Raw genomic sequence first — 26635 nt, forward strand, 5'->3', positions numbered from 1 at the left:
TTATGATGAACTTTAGCAGTTTCATCAAAAATTGCATCTTTACTTCTCTTCTGAAATTATACCAAGTATTAAAGAATAGAAAATTTTTGAAAAATAGAAAATAGAAATAAAAGAATAGACCTACTCTACTTTTCATCCTCCACTTTCCTACCTTTCCATTTCACTTGTACCTCTATCCTTTTTTTTTATCTCAGTCCTTCCAGGACATCACACATGGTGTACCGTAAACCACTTCCACAATTGTCCATACCAACATGCAAACCTTCAATATCAATAGAAATATCCTTACTAACTTATGTAATTCATTAGAGATGTATTCAAAGGGGAATCCAACCTTGGTAAGAAAAATGAATTGGGATGAGTAATAGGGACAGCCCTCCCATTGGTCACATACTTATAATAAACTGTAGGGTTTTCTTTGCACTTTTTCACTGGGCATTATGATTGAACTCTTTAGAAATAACATAAATAGCATGTTGTTATACTGTATATCCTCATTGAAAATTATGATTCAAAGTATTAAGCTTATGATCAATAATATCTTAGGCATTTAATGAAAATTATATCCCGAAATACCCCCTCATGTTCTATCAAGTCTTTGTCTACTTTCTCTTGTATCACAAAGTGACCTCCCCCTCTCACGTTCCATCAAGTCATTGCCTACATACTCTTTTATATCACACAATGCCCCCCACCCCATCAAGTCTTTGTCTTCTTCAGATCCAGCTGGCTAAATAAAAGATTTATGTCTATATAGTCTTAAAATGTTCATTCGGGAAGAAAAGTTGTATAAAAAGTTACAATGTATCTGTTTTCTTTCTATAGACCAAAAATCCCCCCCCCCCCCAGAAAAAAAGGAAGATTATGTACAGCAAGGTCAGTTTATTTTTGCCCTTTTCCCTTGACTCAGCATGGTAAATATTGTTTTTGCCCAACCAATTTCTAGGAGGACCTAGAAAATGGACAGTGCTCATTCAAGCTGAAGATTCTGTACAAAAATCATACTTTCATCTGAGAGATGCGGCCAAAGCCCAAGGATATATGTAAAAAAATCTCCAAGTTGGATTTTTTTTTTTGGGGGGGGGGATTTGGGGGACTTTTTACAATTGTAACATTTTCATTGGTACACACTGTAGGGATTGCACATCATAAAGATATCATTCCATTTTTCCAAATTTAAACCAAAACAATGCATTTATAACCACTAGCGAATGAAAAGCTATTCCTTATCTCTAATATACAGTGCGTCCCAGAAAAAACGAAACCGAGATTTAGTGATGATTTATCATAACTTAATCATAAATAAAATAGACAAATGACCTACCAACATAAAGCTTAGAATCTCCTCTTTCATCTGGAACTACTTAGATCATTCCTCATTCACGCATGAGTGAGCAAAAACAATTCAAAGAAAGGATGCCAAAAACTCATTTGGCAGGGGGTATCTAAATTTGAAAAAGAAAATCACATGACTAAAAAGTTCATTATCTGCTCTTTTATTTGATACCTTAATCACAAAAAATAGTCAAGAAGTAAAAAAGTTATGATCCCTCGAAACATTTCTTATTTTTACATCCGATTTTGATGAAATTTTCCGCATTGTGCTTGTCTGATTTTTCTCTATTGATTCAAATCAATATTTTTCTGAGGTGGACTTGACGGTCCATTAAGCTTATACAATTTTCAAATAATGACGTCTGTGACTTTCAAAATTTGACCACAGAACCCCTAACTCTCATCAGACCTTCATCACTCAACCTTGGCTTGGACCATGTTTCAAATAGTGTCAAAAAAAATATCTGTTATTGCAAGAATAAAAACAGAACAGAAAAAATATTTGTAAAAAGTAGCCAGTTGGTGTAGGCATTAAGCCGCCCCCCCCCCCCCCCCCCCCGGCCTAATAAATAAAAGAGAGGAAGAAAAAAAGTAAGAAAGGGGGAAAGATTTTAAAGATAGAAAATAGTTTTACAAAAAAATAAATACCGGTAAATAAAAATAAATAACTTACGATAAAAAATACAGAATTAAATAACAATATAAAAGGAGGAAAACAAACAATACAAACAAGTACACCTGCAAATGAGTTTCTTGTTTAAAGTTACATTCAAATTTTTAATATTAAATCATTATTAGTATTCAGATAGAATATAATTTGCTGGGTCATATCAAAGGTGCTAGCACTGCTAGAGAGATGGATGTTTCATATCATTGTATAAAGGTTGGGTGACTGTTTCCAATGATGTTCTTATTTCTGATATTGCAGTATTAATAACAATGAAGTTATGTATTCTAATGATCACAAGGACGTCATTTAATCACCAATAATTCTTCCACTACCTCTATAGTAACAACAAGTATCAGCTAAGCTTCTACAGGGAAGACACATGATAGAAAGACATCATAGATCAATGGTGACTTAAGACCACCACACACCTTAAAGACTGGCATACGACCCAAATTCGAAATGAAAAGGTAATACCAATTGATGAGAGGATTAAATCATGGTCAAAGGTTCTGAATCACCCTGTGGATACTGAAATGAAAATATATTGCCATTTCACTCATAGGTATACATGTAAATTTGATTCAGAATTGTTAAAACATTGTAACAATCATACTGGCTATGATTCTTAACCAATGTAGCCATTACTGTGAAATAAAGACTTGCAATTATTTAAAGGGATCATTGTACTTTGTGAGCAGCTGATTTTTTAAAAATTCTCAAACTAAGATGAAACATGGGTATGAGTGCCTGTATTTAGTCCTAAAAAACTGTGAAATACACAATATAGGACAAAAAACTATTCAGCCTGATTTAGAGAACTGTCTCTGAGATGTCTTGCTTCTGCCCAGTTTTCTCAAATTAAAAAAGTTTGCTGGCTGTGTTTATTATCAGCTACATTCAGGGTACATTGTATGCACTGAACTGTACATGGGTCATGCCGGGTTCATCAAGAGTTAATTGGTGTAGTACATATTTGCTTAACATGTAGTCATTGAAACCAACCCTCATCCATTTTCAAACTTTGGTTTACATCTCCAAAGGTTTGAAATAGTTCCTGTATATATAGTACTTTGAAACTTATGGACTGGTATTTTACATTTAATCCATTTCCAAGAACTAAAATGAGAATTTTAAAATCAGAACAAAGTGAAACAATCACTTTAACATTTTTAATTACCTTTACCTCATATACATGTAAAACATTTCTATATGTTATATTAGAAAATGTTCAAATTACAGTTTATTTCAAAATCTGGTCATTGAACAATCGTAAGATGTGCAGTGGGCTTTACATATTATTCCCCCTGCTTCTTTTCTATAAATCTTTCAAACACAATTTAATCTAGCATATATCATCATCGGAAACAATTCATGATTTCTTTTGTGACTGGATTGTACTCCAATTGCACATAAAATCACAGCCAGAAATGGAAATTGATATCTGGTGAGAGAACTCCAAAATCTCAATTATTTCACTCAAAATACACTGATGGGGATCCATTTCATACAAACTCATGATTAAGGTAACCATCATTGGAACTTCAGTTTGATTGGCTGCTGAGCTCTCTTACAATTACCATAATAATGGCATGATCATAAATTGGCCTTCTGAATGGAGACAAATAAGAAAATGACACCTCTCCATTAAAAAGAATAAAATCATCAGATATTCAAGACAAGCTGTTCACAGCCACTTTCTAGAGCTGGATTAATAGCATGACATCCATAGCACATCATTTTGACACTGAATTTAGATCACAATTTATATGTGGTCACATAAACATTTGCAATATCTATAAAATTCATTACTGTTTAACTAGTGGTTTCAGGGGTTTCATTGTATATTGACTTCCACAATTAATATTTCCAGTTATAGAATGTTTGACCGAGTGCCAACCACTGAAGTGATAGTGCTGCTCCAACATGCATTGAATTTGAACCGACATGCTAAACAAGATACCACAAAAAGAAGCCATTTCATTTTTGTCAAGTCCTCTGTAAACTATGTCACAGCTATGAATACTCTCTCTCGAACCCCACTGACCTTTATAGGAACAACCCTCAGGACTGAACTCCTCTAGTCTACCCCAATGGCCTATAAGATTCTAGACCACAAGGGAGAGAGATAGTGGGCGATTCCATGCTAGAACAAGTGGAATGCCTCTGGCCGTCTCACCTGCATCACGCGATTCAACATAGCAGCAGTGCTGACTTTGAAAACTACTATAACTCGCAGAAGATGTTCAGTGATACTTGGTTACTCTTATTTCCAACTTTTATGAACTAGACCAAAACACTTTACAGAGATAGGATGGTAATTCAACAAATACCCCCATTATGGCCAAAGTTCATTGACCTTTGATCTTGGCATGTGACCTAAAATGCGCACAGGATGTTCAGTGATACTTGATTACTCTATGTCCAAGTTTTATGAACTAGACCAACATACTTTTAAAGTTATGATGGTAATTCAATAAATACCCCAATTCGGCCAAAGTTCATTGACCCTAAATTACCTTTGACCTTGATCATGTGACATAAAACTTGCACAGGATGTTCAGTGATACTCGATTACTATTATGTCCAAGTTTCATGAATCAGATCCAAAAACTTAAAGTTTTGATTGTAATTCAACAGATGCCCCCAAATCGGCCAAAGTTCATTGACTCTAAATGACCTTTGACCTTGGTCATGTGACGTGAAACTCATGCAGGATGTTTGATGATACTTGATTAACCTTATGTCAAAGTTTAATGAACTAGGTCCATATATTTTCTAAGTTGTGATGACATTTCAAAAACTTAACCTCAGGTTAAGATTTTGATGTTGATTCCCCCAACATGGTCTAAGTTCATTGACCCTAAATGACCTTTGACCTTGGTCATGTGACATGAAACTCTGTTAGGATGTTCAGTAATACTTGATTAATCTTATGGCCGAATTTCATGAACTAGGTCCATATACTTTCTAAGTTATGATGTAATTTCAAAAACTTAACCTCAGGTTAAGATTTGATGTTGACGCCGCCGTCGCAAAAGCGGCGCCCATAGTCTCACTCTGCTATGCAGGCGAGACAAAAATCAGCCATTTTCACAACATTCTTCAACCTGCTGTCCAAACGAACAAAGAACTTCAATTTGCTTAGTGGTAATATTAAATGAAAATATTCTTTTTTTGTCAATGATAAAGTACTACTAGGGTGACATGCAAAAAACTGACAACCAACAAAAATATGCTGTTGATAGGTGAATTAGAGCTTAAAATGTTGCATGTCTTACAGGACATTTCTGCGCCCCGTACAACACACAACATTTTCACCTACAATTTGCCTATTATTAATTTTTTCGTGTTGGTTATTAGTCTTTTACATGACTACCCACTATAGCTTTATCACTGACAAAAAAGAATATTTTATTGCTCAAGCATTCGGCTAGGAAACTAAAAATTGTTGTCAAAATGTCCTGTAAAACACATGTGGAATTGCCCTAGTAATTATCTCTTTATCGTTATCATTCTGTCTCATCAGAGCATGAAAACGTCCATTAGGATTCTTTTCTAGTCACATTTTCCCATCCATATCTCCTCTAAGAATTGTCACAAAAACTCACAGTGGAAAGAAGTCTCTAATTCTCTTTTCCTTTTTTATATAAATGTGTGAAATATATGAATTTTAGTATAAGACACTCATTACAGTCTATAAGAACAAGAATCTGAAATGCCTATTATACTAAAAAGTGAGTTGCATTATAAAGGTATACAAGCTTTTAGAAAGTATAACACTTCAAAAATGAGATAATAATCAGATTCAAAACGTCAGCTCAGATAACTAATATATATACATACACTAGACTATCATTTTAATATGTCATTTCAAATGCAATTTATATAAAACAAATACATAATTAAACAATTATGAGACATGCATATTTATGACAAATAAACTGGGTCTAAAAGAAACTTCTCAAACTTCACAAGCGCACTACACAAATTCCACTCAGTAAAAATGAATAAAAGTTTGACACAGGATAGCTTCGATAATCTTTACTAAGCACATGTCAATAATTGAGGTGAAAGAAGCATAATGGACTTAATTCCATTGGCCTTTCTTTTGCCACTTTGAACTTTGGATTCCGGAACCAATTGATTTGAGGGGCTACAGCTTCTTTGTTATCAAACCAATCTCTTAATTATTGATGTGTGCTTAATAAAGATTACTGAAGCTAGCCTGTGTCAAAATTTTGTTCATTTTGACTGAGTGGAATTTGTGCAGTGTGCTTGTGAAGTTTGATAAGTTTCTTTTGAAACCCAGTTTACATATAAAATATAATTTTCAAAATTTTAATTTGATAAAAAAATTTATTAAGACAAATACTGCACTTTCCTACCTCAGAAATACGCATCAAAATAATGATAAAATGAACATTTTGACTTCTGAATAGTGGTTTATAGTAAAAGTAAACCTAATGAAAAAATAAAATGATTTAAAAGAACAAAATATCAGAACAGGGGTCAAACTTTAACAATAAGTTATGACTTTTGTTAATCCTGAATATCAAGTTAGCCAAGAAGGTCATGCTATAGTGATGAAGGTCAAGGATAACTAGTACATTTGCTACAATACACATTTTTTCAAGAATTTTGCTCAAAATGATGTCTTTCTTTATGAAGAGACAGAGCAATATGCCGTCCACTTGTACTAATATATTTGATTACCTCACTAAGGGGATAAGGCAGTTAAGGAGAATAAACCACACAATCATGGTAATTACAGCAAACAGAGTTATTCACATTTCAATAATCCTTACATGATAAGCTCACTACTGCAAAATGATGACCTTGGTTGCCTGATTAATTTCAGTTTTATATTTCAGAGTAGGAGTCATCAACAAGTGCAACAGTGAAAAACACAAGCCTGGCAGCATCTTGTGTACACATTTCTAACATAATTTTTTCCAAAGTACTGAATAATTCATAACATAATGGTCGTAGTTTTACTTCTGCTCTTAAAAAAAAAATACATGCTTAAGACCTCAAGTTAAATGCTCTAATTACTGAAGGGATGAAATCTAGTTCATAAATTAACCAATCAGTCTGTAACACAGTAGACCGAGACGGTTTACTCTCTCAGTGGTTGATATTCCACATATTGGTCAGTGAAAGTAAAAGATCACATAATATTCCCACTTTCGTGAAAGCAAAGATTTGCTGCATGGAAAGTTGCTAAGTTTCAAGGTAAACACCCATTAAGTTTTAAATTCCACATGAAAGAAGACACTTCATATTTTTCAACAGATGCTTTCTCTGCAGTCTTTTACTTCTCCATACAAACTTCATATCGGTATCCCGAGGTGCTCTGACCTGTCTGTGGATCATGACTTACAATCTTACCCACAAAACCATGAAACTTAGCTTCCTCTAAACACACAATGAATCTTCAAGAGTTTTACATAAAAAATTCTTGCCTATGGAAGAAACTCTACATAATTATGCAAAATTATATATGTTCTAACCTATCATAAGCCAATATATGTTTCTCATTTCAACATAGCTAATGCTGTATTCACTAAAAAGCTACATTTATATCCTCTCATTGGCAAGTTCTTTTTGTATTTATGGGGTAAACAATTCAAAATATTTATAAACGTTTTAAGGTGTTTTCAAGAAGAAGGGGACTGATTGATGGGCTTTAATCTCAAAAGGCCACTTCTCAGAGTACCTGTATGTATTTGTATAGTCTTCTCCTAACTTCTCGAGAAATAACAATGTCGCTCGGAAATGCTTCAGGAGAGCCAACATACTATAGTTCCATAGCAATCTTAATCGCCATCAATGTTCATGTATCTCTGGGTTATTGCAGTGTCCCCAAAACCAAATAAAAATATATCACTTTGGGGGGAAAGGCTTATATATATATGGAAAGCCAATAAAGCCAACCTTTAAATGACATCACAAAGTTGGGAATCTATTCAGGCTTGAGTGAACACTGCCCATTTAAACCAAGGGTATGGAAATTAGGCTGGGCAGGATATAGCCTTCGAATTTCTTTTTCTTTTTTTTAAACTCCAAATTTGAGGATTTGTGATGAATTCATGATAAATTGTGTTCAATTTGTTTTTTTGAGAAACTTTCATGAGTTTTAAAATTAAATGCGTGAGTGATCATGAATTCAATTTTTAGACTTAAGTAGGTGAAGTAGGTTGATGGAATAAAGGTCAACAGAACATTTAGTCACCCTTCTCTCCATCTCCACCCCCTTCCCCCACTTCTCTCCTGAGAGACTAAGTTTGGCTAGGCTGGGCAACAGCATTCCAGCTGTTTTGAGAGGTTAGTCCTTTACTTGCAAAGCTAAGGGTATTATGCTAAATTAATGAGTGAGGTAAGTTTTGGTTTCTTAGGCAAATTTCATGAGTTACTAAATTGAAATTTAATGCATGAGTGAACAGAAATTGTATTTTAGTGTAGCATTTTAAGTTTATATTGTGGACCTCAGCAGTGTGTTCATGAGAGTCAGAGTAATGTGATGGTACTTGTTACAAGTAAGAAGGCGAAATATGGTAAGACTTGGAGCGTTGTGGCCAAGTGGATTAGTCTCCGGACTTTGAAACAGAGGGTTGTGGGTTCAAATCCCAGCCATGGCGTAGTTTCCTTCAGCAAGAAATTCATCCACATTGTGCTGTATTCAACCCAGGTGAGGTGAATGAGTACCTGGCAGGAATTTATTCCTTGAAATGCCCCAGCGCTGTAAAAGGCTGCGGGGCTAAAGCCAGGGTAATAATATCCAAGTCCTTTGGAAGTGCATAGAGACGTTATTTATAATGTGTTATGCGCTATACAAGAACTGTCTGTTATTATTATTATTATTGATTAAAAGGGCATTCCTCTTCTTAGTGTCCTTTACAAATTACAAGTCATATGCACCCCACCCCCCTCTCCTGCCCCCCCCTCTCTGTCTCACTTCCTGGATGGTAGCCTATTCAAAACCTAACTGCAAGTGACCGGTGGCTGATGGCCAGTTCATTGTTTTATTGAATGATTACCAAGAAATTGACCGATTATGATGATTTATGAAAAAAAATATATTAAAAAAAATGAATGTTTGATCACATTGCACATTGATTTATTGATAAATTGTTGATTAAATGATTGATAGATAAAAGATGATGCCCAAATTTTCAGAATTTATCATTAAATCAACATTCTACTCTGGACTTCATGCATACATTAATAGCAATCAGTCTCTCAACAGGAGGGGAGTGTAGGAGGTGGGGGGGGCTAAATGTTCTGTTGACCCTTATTCCAATAACCTACTTCTCCCACTTAAAGTCCATCTCATCCCTTATTCTCCCGACTCCCATGAACACATTGCCAAGATTCACATGATAAAGTTAAAATGCTTCCCAAAAAAGTGCAATTTGTGTTCATGCATTAAAGTTCAATTTGATAATTTATGAAATTTGCTTAAACAACCAAAACTGGTTATGATTGATCATTAATTTATCACAACGCCCTTAACTTTGCAAAATCTAAAGGATTTGCCTCTCAAAAACTGACAGAAATTGGAAGGCTAATTCCTGCCCAGCCTAATTTTCATACCCTATGTTTAAGTGGGTAGTGCTCACCCAAGCATCAATAGTTTTCCAACTTTTTGGTGTCATTTGAAAGTTGACTTCATTGGCTTCCAGATATGTAGATGTTTACCCCCAAAGTGATATATTTTTATTTGGCAGTCATTTCAAAAGTACATATTTTTTGGGGCACACTGTTGAATAATTCTATATTATCACTCTAATGGCCAAGGCACAATCCCAGAAATAAGCTTCTTGTTGGATAGAACCACTTATGATCCACTTTGATATGCGATTGTCCATTTCCTTGTATAATGCCCTTAGTCTGGCAGCCACAGCTATCTTTTCATATTCTGCATTAAGTTCCACTTGCTTCATCAGCTGCTTGAAGTATAATCCCCTCTCGATAGAGAAAAATATCTGCTGACTCCTACATGGGAGCAGAAGCACTTCTGAAAATCACAGATCCATACATGATCCTTGAGTCATTAACAGCCACACAACATAGGACTGCAATACTCCTCAAAAATATACAAGAAGTTTCTAAACTTCCAAATTGCAAATCCTTGTAAAGTCTGTGTGACATTTGTTTTCTCTCCATCAACGGATCTGTGAGATCTGCCATTTCTCATGAGCCTGAAAGCAATAAAAACGAGATGTATCTTATTTCAGATTGTTTTAACCTAAATTTGCATTCACACTTTTCAGTTATTAAGTAACTGCTCAACCCACTGGCCCTGCACATTACCTTCTTCCGCTCAACTTGCTGAGCATCGAGCTACAAATTGGTACAAGTGCAGCATTAGGTTTTTTTGATAGACCGAATGATGACCAAATGTTAGCCTGCGTAATTACTACAATAACCAGACTGCAGAGCCCTATGCTAATGAGCAAATAAACAAGATTTATTCTAACCCTCTCGTGGCTGAATTCACCTCCCTGCAGAATCTTGTGAATTGTGAGACTTTCTTTCTCAGAGAATTTAACCACTTCAAGTGAAATCAAATTTTGTTGCACCATTGGAAAGACTAAATATTACTCTTTTGCAATGGTCATTTATTTTGAATGAAATAATTTAATAGGTGAATTTTAGGCCTGAAAAGATGTCTCAAAACTGAATTTTCTACTGCAAATTGAGCAAAACTTTTTGGCCCGTATTCTTAAGTCAGGTTTAACTTAAACTCAGGTTTATAGTTGTGGTTTAAGTATGGGAAGCCAAAAGTATCAAAATTTTCATTAAGTTGTATGTTTCTTATGTTTACTGTGCTCTTTCCTGATTCATCGATGGTGAAAACAATCATCTATTTATACTTCCTACACAATTATGAATGATTTGAGAGCCGAATAAGCTGAAGTATGATATCTCTACTGTTAGTGATTATGTAACAATTGGCTGGCCATACTTAAATCGCAACTTTAAACCTGAGTTTAAGTTAAACCCGACTTCAGAATACGGGCTATTATCTTTTAGCCAAAATAATATCTATATCATTGTAAAGCTCATTCTCTGTACTTTCTCACAATGTAACTCTTGATATGTTGCACCTTCAAGATGGGTCAGGATCAAGCAATTACCAAGAAGATACAAGACAAGAATTTTTAAACTTTCAAGTAGCATGATATCCTGAGTTTTGATTGGCTGGATAATGTATCACAACATGCAAAGATATTTTGATGAGATTGCAACATGGCAAGTGTGACCTTGGATAGGCCCTTGAGTGGAAGTCTTTTGAATTTTGGTGGGTGTGTGGTCTCTTTGACCAATCAGAGTGCAGTATTCTTGCTTCTAAGCTGCAAAATGTAATTAAAGGAAACCAAAACCCAAGAAGAGAAGCAATCTTATTGGAAAGAGTAAAATGAGAGGAACAATTTAAAAAAAGTTTCATCAAAATCGGTTATGAAATAAGCAAGTTATGGACAATTAAAAAGTCTTGTTGTACTTACTATGTGGATCCTCAAATTGGCAAACGTGCTTCAAAATGGCTGATTTTGTGGACAACTCTCCATTTGTTTTGTACACATATTTTCAGATTTTCCCCTTTATTTTACATATTTCACATTATCTCCTCCTGACCTTGACATATATGGTGTGGATTATATTTTCCCATGACATATGTTGTGCTCAGAAGGAGGCAATATGCAATTTGAAAGATGAGGAAAATCTGAAAATTTGTGTACAAAACAAATGGAGAGTTGTCCACAAAATCAGCCATTTTGAAGCACGTTTGCCAATTTGAGGATGCCCATCGAAAGTACAAGAGTTTTTAAATTGCCATAACTTGCTTATTTCATAACCGATTTTGATGAAACTTTTTTTTAATTGTTCCTCTCATTTTACTCTTTTCCAATAAGATTGCTTCTCTTTTTGGGTTTTGGTTTCCTTTAATAGGTGGATCGTACCCATTTCCAATACCTTTTCTTATACAACTTATATCATATCTTCAGTTTTATCATGATTTAACAGGGTGTCGCTAAGGTGAGCACATAATACCCCGCCTGTAAGGCGGAAAATGTAGATATTGGTCAAGCAAGAAAAGTGGAAGGTGGCAACTTCACCTTTGACATCAAAATCAATAGAATTTCTAGGATCTCTGCTAGTATCATACCTATCAAATTGTATGAGCCTAGGTTAAGTTAAACTAAAGTTATCACGTTAACAAAGACTTCAGAAGGGTAAGATGAACACATGTCACTGTGATCTTGACCTTTTGACCTCAAAATCAATAGGCTCAAATACACCCCCAAATTGAATGAGCCTAGATTAAGTAAAAAAATAAGCAGTCAGTCGGCAAGCCTCATTCTTAGCATAACATATGTCATGGGAAAAAATGATTTACACCACATATGTCAAGGTCAGATGATGTGAATTAATGTAAAATAAAGGGGAAAATCTTAAAAATTGTGTACAAAACAAATGGAGGGTTGTTAGCCATTTTGAAGCATGTCTGCCAATTTGAGGATCCCCATAGAAAGTACAAGAAGACTTTTTAAACGTCCATAGCTTGCCTATTTCATAATCGATTTTGATGAAACTTGTTTTAAATCCTTGTTTTACTCCTAATTAAATTGCTTCTATTCTCGGGCTTTGGTTTCCTTTGAAATGAGAAAAGTATTTTACTGACATACCTTCCTCCCATATTGCAGCAATGTCATCTCTTCCCATTTCTCTAAGGGCTTGAACCAAGTCTCCTTTTGTCTTCCCCCGGTTGACCCAAACCTCTAAGACTTCTGTTGCTGACACTTCACTTGAAAGTAGAGTGTTAGTCTCTCCAGATAAGAATTGACCAGCAAGCATGTGAACATTTCGGTCTGCATGATCAGGTTGGTCTAGTGCTCTGATTACATGCCTCAACTGGTCTGCTGAAAGTTCCTGTATAGCCAAATCAATTAAAAAGTCAGCACTCCATCCATCATAAAACTCCTAACATAACATAAAGACAACTTCTACATGTATCAAAATTCAAATTTTCAAGAAGAAAAATGTATTGAGCTGAATTACTGAGTGTTTCTACATTGACTTGTATCGATAAACTTTATCTATTGGGTCATGAGGGAGTTGTATGCATCTTGTGATAAAATGTCAAATTAATTGCACTGAATATTAAAACAAACTTTACCAGAGCATCTTCTACAGACTGCTGATGTTCTACTTCCTCGTCTGATCGGTGTCCATTGCAAGGAAGGGCAGCCCCATTAGGAATAACTTGCATATGGATAGATGTACTAGAACTAGCATGCATCGGAACATGTCCATTCATTCTGCTTATCCCATTAGTCCCATTTGTTGAGTATACTGTTGGAAGAGGTGCTTGATCTATATGTTGAATACACAAATTAATTATTCAAAATGGAGAGTTGAGTCTAAGGGTAGTGATCAATCAGCATGAGAAATTCATTTTGTAACATTATTACTATTTTCAATACAATGTAACACAAATCATGAGTTTTCTCTAACTTGGATTTACACCTTGCCATTCCCAAACCTTCCCTTTCAGCAGCTTCAGACCTATTTAAAGAAGCTAAAGAACAAGATGACAAAATCATGGCACATGCATTCTTGCTGACACATCATCTAATTCTTTCTGAAATGGGTTCATTTCAGAAGTCTGATTCCCACTCAAGATACAATACATACATGTACAATACAATGGTCCCTATATTCTTCTCTTAAAGAAAGAATATTAAACCTACAGTTATATGACACCATCAAATATCTATGAATAATTATCTTATCCATCATAAAAACATTTTATGGAATTTTAATTGAGGCAGCATTTGAATTTTTCAAATAATTTGGTAAGAAAATGCAAATACACTTTAAAAGGCCAAGTTCACCCAAACAAAATAAGTAAATCAAAGGAAAAAGAACCATAACACTAAAAATTAATCAAAACTGGATGTAAACCAAGAAAGTTATGACACTTAGGCCCAAATTTACAAAGGTGGATTTTAAAACCACTGATTAAACCCATGGTTTATGCAGATTTCCTGTATAAATTATGCTTATTTATCAACACTTTAAAAAATGTTCAATGCACGCTTTGTCACAGTGCACCAAATTGATGCCTGTTGCAGTGGTACTACGCTATTTAATTCATGAGTCCACTGTTTTTAATTAATGAGTCCACTCTTCAAACAGAGGACTCATCAATAAAATAGCATACTGTACTTGACCATGGCAACTTGGGCATTGTGGCGTGCGCCTGTAATCTCAGCTGTGGGGAAGTTACAAATTGATGCAGAGGTTCGAGCCCAGGTCACGTCTTTCGGATGGTGACGTTAAAGGTCGGTCCTAAGCGTAAATAATCATATCTGATTGATACACATCTGACAAAAACTCAAATACACACACACACCATGGCAACAGACATCAATTTGGCACACAGTGACCAAAACGCGCATCAGCATTGGAATTTTTCTATATATGCGGTAAATAAGTGTAATTAATACATGATATCTGCATAACCATGGGTTCAACAGATGGTTTTCAAAACCACCTTTGTGAATTCAGGCTTTAAAGTTTCACTTATTATCTTTTTAACAAACAAAATATCACAATACTGGTAATATGTAAATGAGGGAGCCAAGAATGCCAAGCACTCACCCTTTCTTTTTTATTTATTTTCATTAAAGGGGAATGAAACCTTTGGAACAAATAGGCTTGTGTAGAAACAGAAAAATCAAAGAATAAGAATAAAGAAAGTTTGAGAAAAATCGGACAAATAATGAGAAAGTTATGAGCATTTGAATATTGCAATCACTAATGCTATGGAGATCATCCTATTGGCAATGCGACAAGGATGTGTGATGTCACTGATGAACAACTTTCCCTTTGGCGGATTATAAAATACCCTCAAAATGTCTCTATTTGCTTTTTCTAATGATAATACAAACTCTTTATCCATGATGTATTTTAAAAAAATATGTATTACATGCCCTCATTTAGAAAGAACACATGATCTATTGATAGATGTGATAAAAGAGGTAATTAAAGTGAAATATATACTAAAGAAATGGGGAGAGTTGTTCACAAGTGACATCACACATCTTTGACGCATTGCCAGTTTGCTATCTCCATAGCATTAGTGATTGCAATATTCAAATGCTCATAACTTTCTCATTATCTGTCCGATTTTCTCAAACTTTCGTTGATCTGATTCTTTGATTTTTCTGTTTTCACACAAGCTTTCTTGTTACAATGGTTTCATTCTCCTTTAAATAAAGAATATTTAAATTTCACAGATTTGACAATTTTGAAGCATATTTACTGAATTGCAATAGGTTTACAAAATGGCAATGTCACATGTTTAATGAGGAATCAAACCTTGCTTCAAACTGTAGTGAGGAAAATATTAAGATAATCCATATTTCATAAAATGAAATACAAAATGTTTGATTTTTCTCTTTTCATCCAAATCTTTTTTTTCATAAGGTGGACAAGCCCTCTAAGAGTATTTATCATGAAAAAAATAATGCTTTGAAAATAAGAAGTATACTTACTAGTTTGGCGTATATGCCAGTTACAATTGAGTGAACATGCACCCTCTCTGTCCCGTCTCATACATACAACTGAAAACGAATGTGTAGAATAAAGTCAATTCAAAGATGTTTTTTAACAAATTTCTTTGTATCATATACATGGATCAAACAAACGAAATTGGAAAATAAGTTGAGTGCCTCTGGCAGTCTCGCCTGCATTACTCAATTCAATATAGCAGCAGCCTGACTTTGAAAACTAATATAAAACTAGATTTTAATTCGTCATGCGGACGAATTAGGTGGTCTTTCTTTATTCTTGACATCGTGATCACTATTACCATGTTCATGCAGATCAATTTGATCATCATGATGACAACTGAATGTTCATTATGGATAGAATACTTGTGAAAGACGGGAGATGATAAAGCACTGTAAAAGGGTCTCTTTGATGTATGACAATACATGTGATATGAAAAAAGTAATTATAATCTGTTTTATCTTGCTAAATTTTAACTTTTATACCTTTAAATTATCATAAAGGATCATGTACGAGGTGGTAAAAAGAAAAACAAGTGGAATGCCTCTGGCCGTCTCACCTGCATCACGCGGTTCAATATAGCAGCAGTGCTGACTTTGAATACTACTCTAACTTGCACAAGATGTTCAGTGATACATGGTTACTCTTATGTCCACTTTTTATGAACTAGACCAATAAACTTACAGAGATATCATGGTTATTCAACAAAAAACCCCAACATGGCCAAAGTTCATTGACCTTACATGACCTTTGACCTTGATCATGTGACCTGAAACTCGAACAGGATGTTCAGTGATACTTGATTACTCTTATGTACAAGTTTCATGAATCAGATCCATAAACTTTCAAAGTTAGGATGGTAATTCAACAGATATACCCAATTCGGCCAAAGTTCATTGACCTTTGACCTTGGTATGTGACCTGAAACGCGCACAGGATGTTCAGTGATACTTGATTACTCTAATGTCCAAGTTTAATGAACTAGACCAATAAACTTTCAAAGTTATGATGGTAATTCAACAGATACCCCCGATTTGGCCAAAGTTCATTGACCCTAAATGACCTTTGACCCTAATCATGAGACCTGAAACTTGCACAAAATGTTCAGTGATGCTTGATTACTATTATGTCCAAGTTTCATGAATCAGATCCATAAACTTTCAAAGTTATGATGGGAATTCAACAGATATCCCCAATTCGGCCAAAGTTCATTGACCCTAAATTACCTTTGACCTTGGTCATGTGACGTGAAACTCATGCAGGATGTTCAGTGATACTTGATTAACCTCATGTCCAAGTTTCATGAATTAGGTCCATATATTTTCTAAGTTATGATGACATTTCAAAAACTTAACCTCAGGTTAAGATTTCGATGTTGATTCCTCCAACATGGTCTAAGTTCATTGACCCTAAATGACCTTTGACCTTGGTCATGTGACATGAAACTCTAATAGGATGTTCAGTAATACTTGATTAACCTTATGGCCAAGTTTTATTAACTAGGTCCATATACTTTCTAAGTTATGACGTCATTTCAAAAACTTAACCTCAGGTTAAGATTTGATGTTGACGCCGCCGCCGCCGTCGGAAAAGCGGCGCCTATAGTCTCACTTTGCTTCGCAGGTGAGACAAAAAATGGAAAAAAAAATCATCTTGTTTACCCCAGGACTTGGAACCTCCGCCCTCGAGAAAGCAAGTCAAATGCGTTATCCATTGAGCCACGATATTCCCCATAGAGATTACACGTAAGCGATTTTGAGAATTACAATTAGAATTTTGCAAGCGAAATACGGGCATGATCCCGGCATCTGATCAAAAAACAGAGGGAAAATTTCTGAAAGCTTATAATCTCAGCTACAACATACTAAAAGCTCAGGGAAAAGTGACAAGAAAAAAATGGAGATATGGCTCACAAAATAGAGGAATGTCAAATCCAGTTTTTAGAAAAAGTCATGTTCCATAGACATTACACGCAAAATGAGGGAAAATGACATGCCTTTATCATTTGCAATTTTAAGGATGATCCCTTTAATAAATTGAATAATAAAGGCAAGAAATCATAAAGAGTAAGACCTAAGCTACAACATATCGAAAATTGGGCGAAAATTGACCAATATTCACGGAGTTAGAGCCTAATTTGCATAATTATTATGACGTCATAACAAGGAAAATGGATATTTTGACTTCCGACGCCATTTTGATGACGTCATGATCAAATTGAGGGACAATGGTTACATGAAATCAAATCTACAACTCATACTCTATCGATATATGAAAAAAAAATTGGGGGTCAATGGACTATTTAAAGAGCTACAGTGAATTTTCAATACGCATGTTTTTGCCCATATATGGCCTATAGTGAGAGCTCGCGCGCACACGTGCTGCAAACTTTAACGGGTGTTAATTTCGTTATTATTGGTCGTAGAGAGCTAAATTGGGTATCAAATTGTTAAAAATCATATTATCGATGAAATGATGTAAAAAAAACGGTTTTTGCACTGCGTTAAGGCATTACGCGCGGAAACGCGCGCGCACACGTATTTTTTAAATGCTTAGAATGACCTAAAACGTACTCTACTTTGGTCAAAAAGTGATTTTTTACATTTTTTAATTTTGACGCGCGCGTCGTGACCTCCAGGTGATTTTTGATGACATGACCTAATGACCCTTGACCTGAATTTGGTATGATGTAAATTTGATCGATTTTTGATAATTGATAATGGAGATATGATTGTTAATGTGATTTTACAAAATGGCGCCTAGATGACATCATCATGTTCTGATGACCTGGAAAAGCTTATTCTGACGTGGCCATGACAGATCCTATTAATGATGAAAAATTCAGCAAAATTGATTCAGCCGATTCGGAGAAAAGTTGGCGACAAACATAGGTGCGAAAAATAAATCAATGAAATGCTAACAATAACAATTAAAATACTAGAATTTAATTCGTCATGCGGACGAATTAGGTGGTCTGTCTTTATTCTCGCCATCATGATCACTATTACCATGTTCATGCAGATCAATATGATCTTCATGATGACGACGGAATGTTCATTATGGATGGAATACTTGTGAAAGACGGGAGATGATAAAGCACTGTGAAAAGGGTCTCTCTGATGTATGACAATACATGTGATATGAAAAAAAGTAATTATAATCTGTTTTATCTTGCTAAATTTTAACTTTTGTACCTTTAAATTATCATAAAGGATCATGTACGAGGTGGTAAAAAGAAAAAAAAATGGAAAAAAAATCATCTTGTTTACCCCAGGACTCGAACCTCCGCCCTCGAGAAAGCAAGTCAAATGCGTTATCCATTGAGCCACGATATTCCCCATAGAGATTACACGTAAGCAATTTTGAGAATTACAATTCCAATTTTGCAAGTGAAAAACGGGCATGATCCCGGCATCTGATCAAAAAATGGAGGGCACATTTTCGAAAGCTTAGAATCTCGGCTACAACATACTAAAAGCTCAGGGAAAACTGACAAGAAACAATGGAGATATGGCTCACGAAATAGAGGTATGTCGAATCTAGTTTTGAGAAAAAGTCATGTCCCATAGAGATTACACGCAAAACACATGTGATATGAAAAAAGCAATTATAATCTGTTTTATCTTGCTAAATTTAAACTTTTATACCTTTTAATTATCATAAAGGATCATGTAAGAAGTGGCAAAAGGAAAAAAAATGAAAAAAAATCATCTTGTTCACCCCAGGACTCGAACCCGCGCCCTTTAGAAAGCAGTCAAAGCCACGATATTCCCCATAGAGAATACACGTAAGCAATTTTGAGAATTACAAGTCCAATTTTGCAAGTGAAATACGGGCATGATCCCGGCATCTGATCAAAAAATGAAGGGCACACCAGCGAAAGCTTAGAATCTCAGCTACAACATACTAAAAGCTTAAGACAAGAAAAAATGGAGATATGGCTCACGAAATAGAGGAATGTCGAATCTAGTTTTGAGAAAAAGTCATGTCCCATAGAGATTACACGCAAAATGAGGAAAAATTTTCATCGCTGTTTTACGCAATGATGCGTTTCTCAAAACGAAAATTCATGTTAACTGAGGAGAAAGAGTACATTCTAAACTACAACATATCGAAATCTGGGCGAAAAATGATCTATATTCGAGAAGTTACAACCAAATTTGCATAAATTTGATGACGTCATTTTTGAAAAAATGAAATTTTTAGTTTAGGCGCCATTTTGATGACGTCACGATATAATTTAGGGACAATGGTGACATGAAATCAAATCTACAACTCATACTCTATCGATATATGAAAAAAAAATTGGGGGTCAACGGACTATTTAAAGAGCTACAGTGAATTTGCAATAGGCATGTTTTTGCCCATATATGGCCTATAGTGAGAGCTCGCGCGCACACGTGCTGCAAACTTAAACGGGTGTTAATTTCGTTATTAATGGTCGTAGAAGGTTGATCAAGGTATCAAATTGTTCAGAATTTTATTATCAATGCAATGATGTAAAAAAAAACGGTGTTTATGCGTTGCGTTAAGGCGTTACGCGCGGAAGCATTTCAAAATTTTGCGCGCAAGCAGCGCGCAAAATTTTGAAATGCTTAAAATGACCTGAAACGTACTCTACTTTGGTCAAAAAAGTGATTTTGAGCATTTTTAAATTTTGACGCGCACGTACGCCTCCAGGTGACCTTTGATGACATGACCTGATGACTCTTAACTTGAAGTTGATGTGATGTTAATTTGATTGATTTTTGATAATTGATAATGGAGATATGATTGATAATGTGATTTTACAAAATGGCGCCTAGATGACGTCATCATGACCTGATGACCTTGAAAAGCTTATTTTGACGTGTCCATGACAGATCCTATAGATGACATGAAATTCAATGAAATTGACCAAGTCCATTTTGAGATAACTTGGCGACAAGAAAATCCGTAAAAATAAAGAAAGAAAGAAATAAGAAAATTCTGACGAAATTAAGAGGTGATCTGTCAAAGACAGACCACCTAATAATCATTAACAAAAAACACCATTCATATAATGATACAATACTACATGATCATTCATTGAACCTCATACTTGATTAATCTTATGTCCAAGTTACAAAAAGCCCACACTTGACCAAAGTACATTGACCCTAAATGACCTTTGACCTTGGTCATGTGACCTGAAACTCTGGCATGATATTCAGTAATACTTCATTACTCTTATGACCAAGTTTCATGAACTAAATCTATAAGCACTACTGCACAGCTACAGAGAAGCAGCACATCACCTCAGCTCTTACTTCTAACGGTTACCAGCACTCTTTCGTTAACCGTGTCACTAAGGAGAAAAGCGCTTCGTCCGAACAGCCTGCACAATTTAAGTCCGCTCTAGTAATCATGTTTGTTGATTGTATCGCGCATCTTCTCCGCCGGTGCTTGGAGAAGCATGGCATCCGATGTATATTCAAGTCCGACGGCATCCGCAGCAAGCTGGTCCATCCGAAAGACCGCCCGATCTCTGACAGACACAGTGGTTTATAAGATCCTATGCTCAACCTGCGACAAAGTCTACATTGGTGAGACTGGTAGACCTGTTGGGGAACGCATGAGGGAACATCGCTGTGATGTTCGGTTTAGGCGCACTGATAGCTCTGCTGTTGCAGAACATGCTTGGGACTTCGATCATCCACCTACATGTAATTGGGATGAGGTCAGCTGCATTGCTAGTGATAAGCATTGGTATACGCGGCGCATTATAAAAGCGATTCAGATCCGTTTGCACCCGAGCAATATCAACAGGGACAGCAGCATTGAGATCCCTGATGAATGGTTACCATAGAGATCCAACTCTATGATGGTTACCTACCATCCGCCGGTATACAGCATTTACCATTCACAGCTCGCCGCGCCCGCACCATCGGGTGCCTGACACCAGCAAGGACGCTGATTGACTATCGACATCGGCCAATCACAGACTGCCAAGCACCGGCACGAGCACTGATTGGCCGGCGGCTTCGGCCAATCATAGCGCGGCTCACATCTGAGTGGAGCAAGACAATAGCGTGCAGCCAGGCACGCTGCCCCCTCACCGACGCTATATAACCCGTGTGCAGCAGCATCTTTGCTCATTGACGTCTAGCAACTTGCAGACTAAACGTCGCTTTCCAACTATGTTTGATACATCGTGAGACAACTGTTTATTTCTACTCAATAGTACTTTTTAAGTTAAGATGACATTTAAAGAACTTAACCTTAGGTTAAGATTTTGGTGTTGATCCCCCCAACTTGGTCTAAGTTTATTGACCCTAAATGACCTTTGACCTTGGTCATGTGACCTGAAACTCAAGCCCGGATGTTCAGTAATACTTGATTAACCTTATGCCTCAGTTTCATGAACTAGGTCTATATACTTATTAAGATATGATGTAATTTCAGATTGCCAAAATCTCAAAAGTATGGTCTGGGAAGGGAGGAATCTTTGCCCCCCCCCCCTCCTTCAAGAATGCCAATAAAGCCCAGTCTGATTAGAGTTAACCTAGTCCAAGAAAGTGGATGGATAATATAGAGCCACTAATTTCAATTAAATATTATCAGGGTGTGCAATACCACTTCAACATTTAATATTTCTTTCAATTTAGTCTGGGATTATCAGGGACTATTTTAGTAAAAATGTGTCATTTTCAGTCCAAGCTAGCACTTTTTAATTATGAATTATCGTACCTACGATAATGATGACTCCGATGATACATATACATGTAGGTAATACAATGACAGCAATCATTCCTCCAGATAAGGAATTTACACCTGGTTGAGGCTTCGTTGACTCTCCAGTACCAACTGCATAGAAATAAAGAAAAATAAAGGCAATTTAAAAAATCAAACTTTCCTTCTTTTTTTTACATACAACAAATATCTTTCTTCATTTTTATTCCACATTACAAATGGCTCAATCCATGAAAACTCTAGAGCTTTTCTATCCATTTCTTGGTCAGTCACTCTCAACAAATGTTTTTGTATGCACTTAGGTTAATGAGAAAAGCTGGTAATACAATCCCTATCTGTAGGGGAAGGCAGGGTAAGTTGTGACACTTTTTGCTTTTTGCATGTTAGAATTGATATGATTAACTAGAGATGCTCGGCGGGTCGCGCAGCCGAGCACATGTATCCCCGAACCCACCGCATCATCCACCATTGCGATATATAGCTCACACAGAAATTTGACAAAAAATACAATTATCATGGCGACAATGACCCTAGCATGCAGGTCCCCCAAGTCCATCTACCATCCAAGTGTGGTTGAAAAGTGACTTATGGTTGCAGAGAAAGAGTCTTGCATGTGAACTTCAACGTTGACCTGAAAATGACCTTTGACCTTACCATGTGACCTCCGACTGCAGCATAACTGGTACCCCAAATCCATCTACCATCCAAGTTTGGTTGAAAAGTGACTTACGATTGTGGAGTTAGGTGTCATAAGAGAGTCTTGCATGTAAACTTTAATGTTGACCTGAAAATGACCTTTGACCTTACCATGTGACCTCTGACTGCAGCATAACATGCAGGTTCCCCAAGTCCATCTATCATCCAAGTTTGGTTGAAAAGTGACTTACGGTTGTGGAGTTAGGTGTCATAAGAGAGTCTTGCATGTAAACTTTAATGTTGACCTGAAAATGACCTTTGACCTTACCATGTGACCTCTGACTGCAGCATAACATGCAGGTTCCCCAAGTCCATCTATCATCCAAGTTTGGTTGAAAAGTGACTTACGGTTGCGGAGTTAGGTGTCATAAGAGAGTCTTGCATGTAAACTTTAATGTTGACCTGAAAATGACCTTTGACCTTACCATGTGACCTCCACCCACACCAAAATCGATAGGCTTCTTCGCTATACCATACTCAACCTTCATGCCAAATTTGAAGACGATCGGAGAAGAAATGTAGCTGATAGAGCGCTCACAAGGAAATCTCTGCGGCGGCGGACGCGGCGCGAAGAGGCCAAATCCATAGTATCCTCCGAACTCTGTTCGGGGATACAATAATCTTGTAGAAATACATGTAAATACCTTGCCTTAAAATTCAATTCTTCTGAAATATTTTTCACCTATTTATAATTTTCTACCCCCACACTGAAAGTCATTGTCACTTTTGAAAAAAGCGATTTTAAATGGCTCAACTTGCCCCATTTGTGGGGTAAGATGTGCCACCTTCTGGGGTAAGTTGAGCCACAAAAACTATGTACAAAATGTATGCAGGAAGACCAGCATGTCAATTTTTTATTAAGGGGGTGGTCTAGGCTGAAAATATGTATATCTTAATACATAGAGTAGAATTCACTTAGCAATATGCCGAAAATTTCATCAAAATCGGATTACAAATAATAAAGTTATTGAAGTTTAAAGTTTAGCAATATTTTGTAAAAGCAGTCGTCATGAATATTCATTAGGTGGGCTGATGATGTCACATCTCCACTTTCTGTTTTCTTATGTTATTACATAAAATCATAATTTTTTCATTATTTCATACTTGTGTGAATAATATGTCTCCCTTATAATGAGATAAGTTGCAGCAATAAATATCTAATGCACTATTCAGTTGTCAATCCATTTTTTCTAGTTCTTGGAGGAAAAAATTTGAATAAACCTCATTTCATATAATAAAATACAAAAGAACAAGTGGAGATGTGTCATCATCAGTCCACCTAATGAATATTCATGACAACTGATTTCACAAAATATTGCTAAACTTTAAAATTCAATAACTTTGTTATTTGTTATCCGATTTTGATGAAATTTTTTGGCATTTTGCTCAGTGAATTCTACTCTATTTGTTAACCTATACATACTTTCAGCCTGGACCACCCCTTTAAAAGTCTTTTCACTAGCTAATTCTCTATAAATACTACCATCCTCTAAAAGGAAGAAAACAGTCATGTGAATTCACTCATTTCTGCCTACATATCTATGGCTTTTTAAGGTTTGTTTATATACATCACCATAAGAATTAACATGGCTCAACTTGGCCCATGTTGGCTGGCACAACTTACACCAGTCCGAACTTAATGTGATAATTTCACATCCACACATTTCTTATGCATCCATCATGTAAAAGACTTTGACAAGAATGAAGATTCTTATCTAGGCTAACAATGTTGTTCTTATGTTTTTATTATATATGTAAAGATGTGTGTGTGTAAAAAGCACTTATCTATTTCACACCCTTTTTAACTTTTTTGCTAAAATTTGTATTTTTCCCTCTAAAAAAGTACTTTTTGTTTCAAAGTTGAAAACAATGTGGTGGGGTTAGGGGTTATGTAATGGGTCATCAATACATGACACCACCACAATGTCCAGCTCATTCATTATTGGCCTGGGGGTGGTGGCTCAACTTGCCCCTATGTTCAACTTACCCCACCTTCCCCTATTCCGTATCATGGATGCCCAAAATTAATAAGGCTACCTTTTTACACAATAAGCAATCATGCATAAAGGCAAATACATGTACATGTAGAATATTGATTTTTCTATTTAAATCAGTTGAATATTGTGTTTGGAAGATCTTTGGGCAAATCTTGAAAAGAGGATCACCCCACCCAAGCATGCAATTTGGGCAATTTGAGGGCAGTGTAGGCTGCCATAAGGGCAAAATTGCCTGTTGCATTAATGTATTTCCTACGCTGCCAAGATCTTAAGGGTAATAGAAATTATACAGTAATAATTATTTTGTGCTCTGTAAATTGGCACAGGATCCTGTCTAACTTATTTTCTGTATTGAAGAGGGCAAGATGTACTTTAACCCTAAAAAGACTCGGGGGGGGGGGGGGGGCTGATTCAGCCCCCCCCCCTCGACATTTTTCGCGATAAATCCGCCGCGCGAAATTTTTTGACCGCGTCGCTCGCTGACATTTTACTTTCAAGTCTCGCGCAACTTTTGAGACCAAAATTGTGACCCCCGGGTACGCGGTTCCAAAATTACGCAACATTTCGTAAGTGCATGCAGACCCCAAATTACTCAAAAACGTGAATTTGTGTACAAATCCAATGCAAATAGTGTTCTTAGCCAAAATTCATAAATGTATCATTATTTTTCCTTTTACTGCTTAAAATCAATCAATTTTATCTTTTTTATGGTCAAAATAAATTCCCCAACAATTTCCATTGAAAAAACAATAAAAAACAAAAAGTAAAAAAACAAAGAAATACATAAGAAATTTAGAAAACAATAGAATACATAAGAAAATAAATGTGATTTTGAAATATTTTTAAATTCAATTTGATCAGATGCCTATCTAGAGTATGTGAAACAAAAATTAGCATTTCAGGGGCATTATTTTATTAATTAGAGCAAACTTATGATTTTATGCATAAATTAGCATAATTAATGAGACATGAGATTTTTTGCAGAATTTGATGTTATAGTTTTGTAGATAATGCCATGGGTAACGCGTGTGCCAATTTTTGTCGCGATCGACGGCCGAGATCATAAGGGGGGGCTGAATCAGCCCCCCCCCCAGTCTTCTTAGGCGTCGAAATAGCCCAGTCTATTTAGGGTTAATACTGCCTTTTACAGGGAAAATGTGGCTGTGAATAATACAGAAAACGAAATTGGCAAACAGGAATCAATGTTTCCTTTACAGCCAGTTATACTGACAAACTTAAAAGGATCAAACAATATTAAAAATAATTTTGCAGTTGTGTATCGTTGTATAATGCCTCATTGTTAAAGTTTTAATGGTGCACCTGATACAAGTAAAAATATGGTATAGTCAGGCAGCATATGTCATGATTTACCGGCTACTTCGAAAATTTGGCTAAGTCTGATTTTTCACTTTTATGTGATTGGTGACATCACAAGGAACAACTTTCAACTTGGTGACAAATTTCTAATGGTCATCTTGACCATGTGAGGGGTCAAAATGTGGTCAATAGGGGTCAATTTTTGAAATTGCCCCTATTGTGTCGAGTCATACATCAAATTGTTTGCCTTGTTATACTAAACAATAAAGTGTACACAACCATATACTCTTGACCTTCCGTTAAAAAGTTATGACCGGAAAGGTCAAAA

At 35.8% G+C, this 26635-nt stretch overlaps 1 protein-coding gene across 1 annotated transcript in view; it reads right to left on the reverse strand.

Annotated features, from left to right (window-relative positions):
• Positions 1-9923: 9923 nt before the first annotated feature.
• Positions 9924-26635, reverse strand: part of LOC121409967 (tumor necrosis factor receptor superfamily member 1B-like) — a 40974-nt gene continuing 24262 nt past the window's right edge. The window contains exons 5-9 of the mRNA XM_041601760.1: positions 22295-22411; positions 15571-15639; positions 13188-13384; positions 12697-12940; positions 9924-10206 (exon numbers count right to left, since the gene is read on the reverse strand). Coding sequence (XP_041457694.1) covers positions 10199-10206; positions 12697-12940; positions 13188-13384; positions 15571-15639; positions 22295-22411 — 635 coding nt within the window. The 3' untranslated portion in view covers positions 9924-10198. The remainder of the gene's footprint in view (positions 10207-12696; positions 12941-13187; positions 13385-15570; positions 15640-22294; positions 22412-26635) is intronic.

The sequence above is a fragment of the Lytechinus variegatus genome, chromosome 3 (assembly GCF_018143015.1).
Source record: "Lytechinus variegatus isolate NC3 chromosome 3, Lvar_3.0, whole genome shotgun sequence".
NCBI lineage: Eukaryota > Metazoa > Echinodermata > Echinoidea > Temnopleuroida > Toxopneustidae > Lytechinus > Lytechinus variegatus.